Consider the following 14,414-nt stretch of genomic DNA (forward strand, 5'->3'; position numbering starts at 1 on the left):
AATAGAGGATAATCATGCATAAATCACAACTTTAATACGGAAGACAACCTTCGATTGCACATATGTCTCCATATTAATATTTGAATGTTCAACGAAATATTATTAGAAAAATTTAAACAATTCGTATTAATATTTTCGGATGCACTAAAAAAATCGTATGAACGTTGTTTTAAGAAAATATTGTCATCAGTCATTGTGATTCCTTCCTAAGATTATTTTCTCGTTATCAATCTCTTCTTATTATTGTGTGTTTCTTATTCAAGTAAAATTATTCTAATTATCGTGCTATATGTGTTTTATAGCATTCTATATATGATATTATTTTTATCCTATTTTATGTGATTAAAATTTTTCTATTTGTTTAAGATTTTTTATTTATTCATTAATTTTGATATTTTAGATTTTAACTACATAAAATTTTAAATTATTTATATGTTTCAAAATATTTTTAGTTGACATAACAGTTCAACCAATTATGGAAGGCTTAGCTGAATCACTTGTGAGTAATATCAATAACTATATTTGCTCATCCACCTCAAACAACACAAACATCTCCACAAACCAGTAAACCGACAGTTTGTTTGATAGGATGGCATAAATAACATTTCTGTCTCGAAACATTGTGATACAAATCTTGAAATGAATTTATACGAAAGTAACATCACAAGAACACAGCCTATACAAGATTAATGGTGAAGCTCACCGTTACACTACGGTACATGTACCACAAATAGTAGAAGATTAAAATTAACTAGTTATTTTGACTCAAAAACACCCTTAATTCGCATGCGAAGGGAGACGAAACACAGACTCCTAATAATAGCAAATTATCATCAGTCATGCTTCCAGTTTGACTGCTGCTTCATGTTCAGATGGCAGAACTCCTTTTTGTCTACACACAAATGTATGTAGTGGAAGAATCGCACTCTGTATTCATAGACGTCCAAAAAGCCAAAAACACAACAAGTACAGGAAAAAGTTGTACCTTAAGCTCCTGCCACCCACGTACATTTCTATTTTATTCTTAGAACAAACGGACAGTGCTTTTCCACCATCCACTGTACATTGCATCCACCCAAACCATCACATCCTCTCACTAGCTCGCTCACCTCACAAAATCCCAAGAGCTTCCGATTGTGTTACATGGAGTAAAAATTGGAAAGAGCTAATACAGGTAGAAAGGCCAGAAGGAAATGTAAGCAAAGGGTTTTTTTTAGCTCTTTCCACCAAGTCTCTCGTAGAACAAGATGTACCCATGATCTGTGTTGCCTGAAAACTCCTGAGAGGAACCAAAGAATGTCTGCACAGTTGATTCATCGATCATCTCCACATTTTCATCATCAAATAACAACCAGTGGTTGTGGCTTTTGACAAGGCTAACATAGTGACCATGGTTGGGACCGCTCCCCACGTGGACCACAACTGCAAAGAGAGAGTACTCGGAGTCCGCATCTTCGACCGTGTTAGTAAGTTTCAGCTCCATGGGAAACACCACACGGTACGATAATTTCTTGTACCGACCAAGCTGCTCGATGTATTTGAACCTTTTGAGGTGGATCACAAGAATATGTGGTGGCTTCTTGATCTTCATTCTCTTCTGTGCTTCCTGCAAACTGCACAGTGAAACAGAACTCCATGCTTCAGAAACAGTTAGTTAGCAATGGATGATCCAACACAAAAGTGGCAAGAAAGATTTTTCAAGGGAAACACAATATGCTAACGCTTTATTCAACACTTTATATAATTGAATCACCTTCCCATGACCATAGCACTTACTATTAATCTAGACCTATATCGTTCTCCAAGTTGTTGAACAAGCATTTAGATAATTGCACTCGTGAAGTAAAGTTCAAGCATTCTAGTTAAAAGCTAAAACTTTCAGAAACGATGCAACTAGAAGCATGTGAGTCTGAATGCACATGGTTATATGAATCTCACAAACAACGACAAAAAAGATTTTACTAGGCAACAAGATTATGAACCACAACAAAGAAACCAGTGAAGCACCTGCAGCACTTATCACAGAAGAACTTGTCCTCAGCATTTAAGGTCTCTGTTGAACTGAAGTTTTTGAGGCAGCTTGTTATAGAACTGTTCTGCTCAATATCAAGGCTCAAGTCAAGAAATGTTTCATCCCTTGCAGTAACAGTTTCACAACGTAAGCATCTTGTTTCATTGGTCAGTATGCCCTGTCGCAAGAAATGTAAGCGTTGGTATCAAGAAGCATCACTTATTTCGTGCTATACATGTCATATTGAACAGAAGATGCACAACAAATTAGGGTACTCGATTCACCTGAAAGTTCTTGTGAACCCATGTAACAAGTGGCTCCTTTTGCACACCATTAGCCACAGGATGGCTTGGTCCATTGGCAATCTTTTTAGATGGTGACAAGGTTTCTGGGGAACTTTTTGCAGCATCAGACTCTTTTTCCAGAATATCAACAAGCTCATTCAGCAAGAAATTCAAAAACTCATGAGCATCCTAGAGAATCCAAAGAAAACAAACAAGATTAGCTAGCAAAATCACAAAATTAGAAGATGTAGAAATAAGAGCTACATGGATGATGAGATACAACTTCAACAAAGTATTTTACCTACAAATGCCTTTCAGCTGATAAAATTTTTCATCCACAGACTGAAAGAAATCCCACAGACAAAAGTAACAGAAAAAAGAGGTCTGTCTCAACAAACTGATTAAACAACAGAAACATTTTGCAAAATAACTAGGCTAAAGGATGTATAATCAAATTGCTGCGGTTCATGACTATTTGCAAGCCTGATTGGAGAAATTTGATGAGAAGAAAAACAAATGGACAATGATCAAAAAATCTGCTTGACAACTGCAGTTTACTTTAAATTTTGAAATTCATTTCAAATGAAATTGTTTTGACAAAGTAGATGATAGACCAGAGCAAAACATTCAATTTCGGTACTGGACCTGTGCCGGTCCATGGCCAGACTGATATGGATCCAATCCATTCCTGCGTACCATATGGCGAAATATGTAGGAACATACCATCGTACAGAGAAGGGGGAGGAGGAAGAGAGGAGGCAGCAGAGAATGGTGCGGTAGAGACGAGGGGACAAGACGGAGAAAGAGAGGAGATGGCAGTGGCAATGGAAAGGAGGGGAAGCAACAGAGATGAAGCTGTGGTGGTGTAATAGGATGAGGAGAGGATAGTACTGATCGGCAGATGCAAGTGACGTCATTAGCATGTGGAGGTGGACGTGGGCGGCAGCAGATGCAGGCTACAATGGACACGGAGCGAATAATGCCAGACGAATGGGATTAGGTATTAGGGTTTTTAGTTTATATTTGGGCCTGGACTGGGGAATATGCCCTGTATCGCATATGGCCTGCTCGAAATTACTGTCCGCATGCCGGTTCACACTCGGAGCAGTCATTACTGGTTGGTGCACATCGAACTGGGTGAAATTGGTCTCGAGTGAAAAATGTTCATGCTGAGGTAGTTGATTGGATGTATAGACCTAATGCAACTATGATGTCCACATATTGCCTCTATTATTAACAAATTTATCAAGTTAACTTAATTACCTGGTGCATATAACTACGGAAATACTCATTCTGTTTCTTCACTCTCTGCACAAAGCGTTTTGGAGCAATAACACCAGTTTTTTTCTTTTGGGAGCTAATCTGCACAAAATACCAACCAAGACATAAGTACAACCAATATCATATGCAAGACTTGCACTAATACATACATGATAAATTATAGCAATAAGACTCTCACAGTGACCAAAATTAGGCTATTCAATAATGAGGCAGATATTATTTGTTTGGCAACAAACATATCATCACGATCTACATGCAAATTTCATTTGGCAAGGAAATGGTCAAGTGGCATAGGAACCATTTGAACTTCAGAACAAGTTGTGAAGCTGAAACCTCCATATACTAGTATCTGATCCAACACATTCCAAGATCAGGCAAAAAGGTTTTCCTTAGGATCCAAAAGAGCACTTCATAAGACCATCTTTTTCAGTCAACCTTTATGATCAAACACCTGCAAAAATTTTCCTATACTTGAAAGCAGTTTATGATACTTAACATGGCAACAACTCTGTCCATTTAACCAAATTTCTATCTCAAACATGCTTTGGATTTACCCTCAATGTTCATAAAATGGCCATCAAGAAGAAAATTTCCAATTGGCAGGTTGAGAACAATGGCAACAAAATCTATGGGAATAATCTAGAAGAGTGAAATTCTTTCAAAATTACAGAAGAATAAAGAATCATACTGTTCAAACTTAATTCTATGTCTTATCTATGTTCTCATGGCAGATTTCCTATCTACTGGGTCAATGCTCCAACTAAAACATACGTTTCAACACTCTTTAATAAACATTAAAAAGCTCCAGTATATATGCTGAACTCATTGATCGCATATGCTTTCAGGTTTATTCGACTACTTGATAAATATCAGAGGCAAAAGACCTAATAGATATTAAAATTTGATACCTCATAAGTTCATAAAGTTATTTTGAACACCTTTAGTAAGGTACATTACTCTAACTTCATATGGAACTTCATTGAAACCAAAGTTATTATATGAAGTGAAGATAGACAGTATAGTCAACCAGAGTAAAGACAAAAGCCTACAATAGCAAATAGTAAATGATTTATCTATAAAATCCTATGTCTGCAGAGAAATGGGAGAACTCGCACATTTTGTAGTATAGTATGATAAAATGAATTTCAATAACTACAAGTAGATCAGCATAGTTGTGCTATTCAACTAAAATATTAGCCTTCATAAAACTAATAGTAACAAAAGGATGATCCAATCAAGGTTTGTTAAACTCGTGATTTGGGCAATAGCATGGAGCGACCTTACAGCCCAGATCTTACTTCTCACACCATCTTGTGGTATAGTATGATAAAATAATTTTAAATAATTTAATCCCTTTTATTGTTTCATTCTTTCCTCTTTTTCTAATTCTCTTCTCTAATTCTCTTCTTCATAATCCTGTAGTGCATGTTTATCTTGTGCTCTTATTGTAGCCATTGTAAAAGTTTATCTTTCCCTTGTTGCATGAGATGACCAATGTAAAAGTTTATTGTAGTGTCCGTTTGAATACATATGCAGTCATTCTAGTATCTCAACTCATACATGATTCATTGTGACTCCTTATGAAGAAAAAAAATGATATTAAATCTATCTAAATGTCTCTTTGTGAATTACATACTGTGTAAACAACTGAACTGCATCCTTTATTATTTATTTATTTTTTAATTAATAATATCTTTCAATTACTTTCAATTGTTTTGTCAAAATGTCTAAGAGAAAAAATATTAAAAATCGATCAGATATTGGATAGGAGTATGATATAAAATTTAAAAACAATCTGAGGAAAATAAAATGCAAGTTTTGACGAATGATGGTATCCATAGTTTTAAAAATAATCCAGCATGTAAAGCATATAAGAGTATCCAATGATGTCAGAAAACAAATAATACGACTGTTGGAAAACTTATGACACAAAAAAGAAAAATTCATGAAATTGAGGAGGATGAAGGATAAGATAAAATTATTTCAAAACGAAAAGAAAAGAATATTATGGACAAAAAAATGGCTAGTTCTCATCTGAACAACACTCAAACAAATATTATTCAATTGTTCAAGAGATATTTGATAGATGAGACATGTCACCATAACCTTCGCTAGTTCTCATCTGAATTATTTTCAAATGGTATACTATATTCCTATCCCATATCTGATTGATTTTTATTTGTATATTTTCTCTTAAAACCAAACATTTTGACAAAGCAATCAAAGATAAGGGACATCCAACTTAAGATTTTTTTGATATAAGAGATCTAATAATTAATAATTAATTGTAAAGTAAGCAGTTTTCATTCAAACAATATGCAGTTCAGAAAAATATTTTTAAGAAGATATAATTTTGTTTATAAAAATACACTTGGATTGCTAACAATGAATCATGAGCTGAGGTACAAGAAAGACCACAAGATAAGTACATGAAAGAGCACTACAGTAGACTTTTAAATTGATCATCTCACGCAACAAAGGAAAAGATAAACATGCCACTAGAGCACTATATTAAACTTTACGTTGGCTATCTCATGAAACAAAGGGAAGAACAAAATAGTAGAAGGGAAAAGAGGAGACATGGGAGGAAGGCGAACGATTATACATGAGAGGAGATGGGAGGAGAAGGGAGGAGAAGAAAGGAGAGAAGGGAAGAAAGGGAAGGAGAGCGGAGGGAGAGGAGAGATGAAAACAATACCTATGGACTGTGGGAGAGGAAGTGATGGACAGCGGCACCTCAAACAGCCAACAAGGTTGGCAGCAGCACGAGACCCTCTTGTGGCTAACAGCAACAACGACCAATTAGGGTCTTGTCTCATCACTCATATGTCACCCACAGCCTCGCACATCACCTCATCTTTGAGCATTTGTTTTTTACTTTTATATAAAGCCCATCGAGTTGAATCGATAAACTCAATTCAACTCATCCAAGTTGATCGATCTTTCCAAGTCAACTCGTGAGTTGGGCTGATTCCAACACTCTAAAATTTCAGCAACTGGCCAGACTCGACATGCCTGACATGGGCTGCTGTAAGATCAAACGATCTTGTGGCCCAGATCAAGATCACAAGGTTCACAACCTTGCCAGGTCACCTAAATATCATAGGAACAACCTTATCTTGGAACCTAGATTTGCCTCCATAAAACTAATGGTTGTGTTGAAAAAGAATGGATGTATGACATGATTAATTTTAATATCAAGAAAAAGCAGATTTTACAAGTTATAAGTTCAATGTTTAAACATCTAATGGATATTACTTTACACATATAACACACATATTATGCTAGGAAAAGCAAAAACTTATTAACAAATTTAGTAAAAAAAATTGAAGACAAGAATATTGTTAGCCTGTGAAACTCTCATCAAAGGAGACTGTAATTTTGGCATGATATTCACGGCTTGTTGATAAAAAGATTGTTTACCTGAGTAAATAGGTCTGCCAAACATGTTAGAAGGTTTTCTTCAACATCGCCCAGATTCTTGTTATTTGCATAATAGTCCAGTAACTGCTCCCGGAAAGGAATACAAAAATATAGAGCCTGCATATGGGATAATTAAGAAGAAAAAATAAATTATAGTTAAAACAAAAAGAACAAAAATAATACATATTTAATTTAGGCACTGCATAAGACAAAACATACATTTTCATCCAACAAAGTTCATTTCAGTAAAACTCATGCCCAAATTCTTCAAACCAAATGTAAAGCATGATGTGATGATGGTAAAAATAGCTATGCTAGAAGTGAACTTTGACAAAATTTAGAAGGAAATGTTGAAGGGAGAAAATTCTTTACCAAATAAAACATTTATCTTTTAAAGTAACATATCAATCTCTTATCTTTTAAAGTAACATATCAATCTTCTTTTATGTTAAGCTGAAATGACCACTTTGTATTAATGTCATCTATGAACATCCAAAAAGTCAAAATAATTGAAAAATTTTTGCTTTTTACGTAGCCCAATGGTAGCAAAAGATCGACATAGCCGACCCCAAATATATTGGTGGTGGTGTACAAATTGTTAGTGCATCTAAAACTAGAAATGAAGGAGAAAACTTTCACCATAGTCATCCAGGAATCCTGAGTTATTTTGCTATCAATCAATTAATTTATTAAGAAGAGTAAAGATGAAACTTTAGAGTCTATGTTCTCGAGATAAAATATATTCACTAGCTATGAAACAGGATGTCAAAAAAAGTTCGTAAAACAGAGATGAGAATGCTAACAAGTGTATCAAATTTTACTGAAAATAAATAGAATAACTGCATTTGCAAAATAATTTAGGTATAGTACTAATAAAGCATAATATACTACAAAACCATCAAAGGAGCCAATACTAATAAAAAACATCTTGATATACCTCCAGCAAGGAAAGGTGAGCAACATAAAATAATGCTCTAAGAAAGGAAAAGAAAGACCAATTAATGAAAAACAATAAGAATAACTATTATAATCCTAAGTTCAACATCTAAGTACAACTAAAGAGGATCCATATATCTTATCCTGGATGTTTTGAGCTATGGATTTTTTATGATAATATACCATTGTGTCCCAAGCTTTATCACCATTTTTACTAATATAAGGTAAATATCAAAGTGCATTTTTGCAGCTGACCACAGATAACCTTTACTAGCTCTCTCAAGTCTCATCCTTATCTAAATAATCACTTTGGCACCAAAACTTAAAAGGTGAGGTCCTTTGGACCTTACACTAAGCCAATCTCAGTCTGATTGTGAAATGTGATACCACTAGATTCCACTAAATCTTTCTTTCCTGAAATAAATGTCACATCTCAGATTTAAAAAAAATAAATCATCATTTCATTATTCATAATTTATAGAAAACTCTTTTTTTATCTTTGAATTCAAATCCCTATCTTTCCAATACTAAATATTTTTTTATTGAAAAAAGAACTGCATCTTCTTAGTAGGGTCATAAGTGACAAAAAAGTCTCCTTCACCCAAGGATCAGATCTATTACAAAATAATAGATTATTCTAAAAACAAATATTGGATAAAAATACATCAGCAACCACACATACTAGTAAAAACTCCAAAAAATCATAAAAATAATCTTCAATACTCGTGAAACATCTAATTCAATCAACTAATAAGCTCAAACCAATAAAGGATGAGGAAATTGGATTGTATCGCATAGTGCTAGCCTAGATCGAACCAACCCACCTAAGCATTAGACGGGTCACGTGCGTCGCACATGCCTATTCCAGGTAATAGGTTGGGTTGAGGTACAACGAGTTAGATAGAGGGGCGACAACGTATCTATCGTCGGTCGCATAGCTAAGCAGGCCTAACTTCTAAACTTCACTCACGGGTTAGGCTGAGCCTTGCCGCTAAATCGGGCCACGCTTGGCTCGTGGGTTGGGTTATACCTAACCACATGGATTGGGTTATAATACTTGACCACATGGACTGAGCCATGCTTAGCCACATGAGCTTAGTCATGCTTGACCATATGGGTTGCGCCATACCTGACTACATAAGCTAGGTCATGTCTAGTCATATGGGTTGAATTATACCTGACCACATAGGCTGGGTGATGTCAAGCCACATGGTTTAGATCGTACGTGGCCACAAGAGTTGGGTCGTGTCCACTCACATGGGCAAGATCATACCTGGTCACATGAGCTAAGACATGTTGGGCCACATGGGCTATGTCGTACTTGGCCATACGGGCTGATCTTGACCAATCAACTTAACTCAGGTTAGATCCCAATTTGACCTCTTTTATTAAATTATATTTAATATTCTTAGAAGTACTTTAAAATATTATAAAATAAGAATTAACCTCATATCTATTCTTTTTCATGAAATAACTAATTTAAATTCATGATTCCAAATTTAAAACTAATTAAATCATAGAAATTTATACATAATTCCTTGAAACATAAATATGTCTAATTAAATGAATTAGAACTATTATCAATATTAAATTAACTACTTATCATAAATATGTCTAACCATTATCAAGTCAAGTGTTGTAGCTATTCTCATGCAGGACCATTGTATTTTACTTTTCCCTTGAATAATGTTTATTATTTTAGGGTGTCATGAGTTGCAAAATGGCAATATCTTTGATGATTACACATTATCTATCAAGATTGCCAAGTAAAGAAAAAAAGAAGTCAGACAAAAAAGGAAGGATATAAATCTTAGACTTGATGAACGATAAGATCTTAGAAAACCTACAAAAAAGTTATTATAGTGAAGAACCAATAAAGCAAAGAGACTACCAAAAAAAATATTTTATTAAAAAAGATTATTTGTCAAAACAAATATGGAAAACTATGTTCTTGGGAGAAGAAAGATAAAATGATTAATATATCATGATTTGTGGGATGTAACTCCTTTTATTGTGTTCTTTCTTAATTTTGTAATTATTTTTTTATATACTTCAAAACTAAGAAAAGGGGAAAATGAATTGTGCTTCGAAACATCGATTTGTGAATGAAAGAATAGCTTTCTTTTCCCCCACCCTATATTTATGTATAGGTCACAATCTTTCCATCATCCATGTCTAAGATGAGTGGAGATATTAGACATTCATCCTAAAGAGTTGATCCTTTAGTCAAAGTGAGTATGGTAATTATTTTTTTCTTTTCTATTATCTCTTTTATTTTTCATCATTATCTTTCATGATTATAATGTTTTGCTTCTTCTCTCTTTCTCTTCCTTTATTCTCAAATAGAAAATCTCTGCTCCTTATGAACTTGTCCAATATCATATTCCTTTCATCTGATGTCTATGCATTTGCACTCAAGGTTTTTCATCCTTTGATAAAGTCAATTCTGAGTTGATGATCAGACAACAAAACCTACACCTTGGTTTCTGTGAAATCACAAGAAGGGCACAAAACAAAAAAGAAACAACAACAAATGTCACAATACAGATTTATGGTCCTATCAGATTCCTATGGACTGCTATAATAAGAAAAAAAATTGAACCCCTAACCATTTTTGTTGGAGACCATCTCAATCTCTATCTTACTAGTATAGATGTTCTTTTTAGAGAGTGTCAATTAAATTATGGATGATCTCCTAACAAACATGAAAAAATAATTTCTTATACCATTCAAGAATAAGATCATGTAATAAAGAATGGGTTGAAGACAGTATGAGAGCACTACTATCCTTATGAACAAAATGGCAGTGACACTAACAAGCAAACCATAATTGATAAGGAACTACTTATACTTATTATAATGGTCTATTGCATTTGAAATATTGTCCAAATACTATAGTTAATTGAACAATAGCACATTAATGATCAAGATTTGTATCCCAAAGATCCCAATGTTTCAGCCAATGGTCAGGCAGCTCTTCAAATATACTGAACACTAAAGAAGTATCGTCAGTGTTTAGAAAGCCTAGTTATTACTATCAGTGACAATTGAAGGGCTTCATTATACACACACCAAAAGGAAAGACAAAAATAAAGATTAAATAATCTAGTTTGTCTATAGTAAATGCAAAGATAAAGCAGAACTATAATGGAAAAATGAGACATTAATTAGATTGAGACGTGTTCAGCTGACACATAGTATGGACTATGGAGAAAAAAAGGTCATCTATGATAATTGTCATGTAAATTAAGTCAAAAAGCATCACGAGATGCACATGTAGAAGAAAAGATTGATGAAACTGATGACATTGAGCATGATGATAATTCTGATGGCAATGGATGATGAAGTTCTGTTAGATAATTAAACTAGTATATAACGACTTTTTCCTTCTTCATCCTACCTCTCTCCCCCCCCAACCCCTTCCTTTTCCTTTTCTTTGGCTTCCTTCGTCCTCTTTTCTTTCTTCTCCTTCCTCTTTTTCCTCTTCCTTCTTCCTTCTTCCTTTTATCCTCTCCCTCCCCTAATGGTTCATGGTACATTCCAGTGTACCAACACATGGTATGCAGGAACAAACCTGACCTGTACTAGTCCAGTCACGGACTACTGGCACAGGTCCGATAACCAAAACTGCAAACCTTGCATATTCCCGAACATATTGCAAATCATACATCCCAACTATTTGGATCAATCATGGAGAAAAAAGGGTCAAACATATGGATCTTTCCACCATGTAACTTTGCTGAGGCCCTAAGGTTAATATCACTAGCCAATTTAAAAGCCATTAAATTCTCTCTTATTGTTCTAACGAAGTCTTACAAGCTCCTCTCTCTCTACTCTGCACCAGTCATCATTAATCCAAATTATCTCACTTCTAAGGTCCGTCAATGGACGTCTCCAAACAAACCTTAGACAAATTTTACTCATTTTATCATCAATCTAAATACTCTTAATTGTTCACAAAAATGCAAATTTTGTAGTTTATCTTTATGGTAACCACCACGCGACGAAGTGGACACCTCATCTAAATAGGATTAACTTTTAGGTATGTTGTTTTCTTACTGCCCAAAATTTTGAACTCAAATAAACAGGGCTGGCAAATACTATTTATTTCTTAAGGACACCATCATTCAATTCATTCCTTTCACACAGGTTTTGACAATACATGTTTTATATGCAGAACGACCCAGTGAAATAAATTGAATATTTGAGGAGTTCAGCATCATTATATGAGCATTAAGCCATCAAGGAAAGGAATATCAGCATAACTTTTATAGAAGGCTATGATATAGACACCAAAGGAGCATGGTTGCAATCCAATGTTTCAACAAGCATAAATCAACATTGTACATCCAAGATCATTGGTATATTCTTATCTCTTACCAAAAAACACAAAAGACTCCTAGTTTAAAAACAACTCCTGCATCCATGTCAGATGAACTTCTTTAAGGGGAAAAAAAATGCAAAACTATAAACCCATACTACAGATGAGTACATTTGAACTTAAGCTGCAATTTATAATAAAAAAATATTAGAAGCCAAATACATTCAAAAGAACAAGGATAAGAAAATAACTGTCTAAAAGATGAAGATGTTGCACTAGGTCAACTATAGATCTCAAAAACAGATCATGATTAAGGTTGTTATGAAGATCTGAAAATAAAGTGCAGAGTCGAAAGTGAACATCCTTTACAAGCTCATCTCTTAGCAAAATTTCATAGGCTTACCACCACAAAGGTACAATGTATAACCCCATCATAAAGCCAAAATTCCATTTTACCATCATAATCTCTCACTTCCAAGAAAATTTGGAACTTCTGATTAACTAGCTAGAAAATGAGCATCATAAGACATTAGAAGAAATTAAGTACAATATACTCCAGAATTTATTACAATATTCTTCCTAGACAATTAAAGAGATCTATGTACTTCAACTAAATATTTGTTATGTTACCCACATTTTCTATATATCATATTCATCAGACTAATGAACTTTAACCAGGTGTAAGATAAACAGTTTAATCAGGTCCTGGTTATATCCAATGATTTATCAAGAGGAATGATGATGACTTTCTGGTATTTTCCTGCATATCAACAGGTTTGCACTGTCGGAGGACAAATGACAAACAAACACTGACACATTTTTTTCTCTGTTAAAAGAACTGTTCAATATTTAAAAACCAAAAACGATACTTCTGCACTAAGTTTCTTTCTTGTTTATCAAGACATTCCCACCTTTTTCTCAAAAAACATACAAAATGGTAAATTAAATGAGACTGAGACTAATAGATTTAGAAACACAAAAGTGTCTTAAAAATAACCAACATATTTAAGTCGCTTACTTCAGACCAAAACTATGTTCTTAAACATTATACGGTGTAAGAAACGAGCTAGAAAAGAGGAAATACAGATCATCTTTTTTTCAACCGAGAGTACTCATATAACAATATGGAAGCACCCTATATCAGTGTTGACAAATGAAAACATCTTCCATATCAGACAAGAACATTGAATTAATAATCATAACTATAAGATCCGGTAAGAAGAAAAGAAACAAACCTTCCTTTAAAGAATTCATCTCTAATTCGACAGAACTACAAGTTACCCAGATTCAGATCGAGCTCTTGGTTCAATAAACAAAGAAGACGTAGAGGCAATAACCTGCAAGACGCTGTTGCAGTAGCAGGTGTTGCCGAAGTTCTCAAGGCCGAAGTAGCGCTCGCCTTCAGGGAACTGGTCGCCGAGGGCCTTCTCAAGCTTGGAGCCGGCGGCCCCCATGACTGTCCACTTGTCCCACCAGCCGCCGGCGACCCCGGTGAGGTACCGGAACCCTAGACCAAGACCGGAACGCGACCTCTCCGGCCCCCTCTCGGCCGCCGTTCCGCTCGCCTCCGTTGACGAAGGGGTCTCCACGGTGAGAGATCACGAGTAGGCTCGAGCTTCTAGGGTTTGAGGCACGGTCTCTGATGACGAGGGCGAAGCGAATTCTGGCGGCTCCCGTTCGTTCGGCGTACGGGCGAGAGAGTGTCGGAGAAGAAATGATCGAGGGTGGAATAGCGAAAGAAAGAAGTTAAAACAGTGATCGATCGATCGATCGATCTGAAGGTTTTCTTTATTTTCGTTTTCCTTTTTCTTTTTGATGTTGTTTCGTCGTCTTATTGTTGTTCGAGAGGAAGACTCTCGCTGTCTTATCGTCGTTGACGTGGCTACCGGCTTTCTCATTGGATTCCTCTGGCAGAACCCATACATGTGACCCTATTAGCGATAAGGTGTGCCGTGGGGTACGTAGGAAACCGGATGTTTGCATTTATTTGCGCACTCCACACGTGCATACCGTTTACTTCATATATTCCCGTCAAAACATGCGAGAAAGCACGGCTGGATTTCTATTTTCCGTGTGTAAGACGAAACTAATGAACTATTATGCGGTTAGACATGCTATTTAACATGAGTCGATTTATCATAAAATCCAATGTAATTTT

General features: G+C 35.2%; 1 protein-coding gene across 1 annotated transcript; it reads right to left on the reverse strand.

Annotated features, from left to right (window-relative positions):
- Positions 1–909: 909 nt before the first annotated feature.
- Positions 910–14,051, reverse strand: LOC103969640 (ubiquitin carboxyl-terminal hydrolase 4). Its single transcript, XM_009383228.3, has 6 exons — positions 13,594–14,051; positions 7,000–7,116; positions 3,559–3,657; positions 2,296–2,484; positions 2,008–2,189; positions 910–1,613 (listed from the first exon to the last, which is right to left on the reverse strand). The coding sequence occupies exons 1-6, from the start codon at positions 13,708–13,710 to the stop codon at positions 1,214–1,216; spliced, it is 1,104 nt and encodes a 367-aa protein (XP_009381503.1). The 5' UTR covers positions 13,711–14,051; the 3' UTR covers positions 910–1,213.
- Positions 14,052–14,414: the final 363 nt, after the last annotated feature.

This window comes from Musa acuminata, chromosome BXJ3-10, assembly GCF_036884655.1.
Source record: "Musa acuminata AAA Group cultivar baxijiao chromosome BXJ3-10, Cavendish_Baxijiao_AAA, whole genome shotgun sequence".
Classification (NCBI taxonomy): Eukaryota; Viridiplantae; Streptophyta; class Magnoliopsida; order Zingiberales; family Musaceae; genus Musa; species Musa acuminata.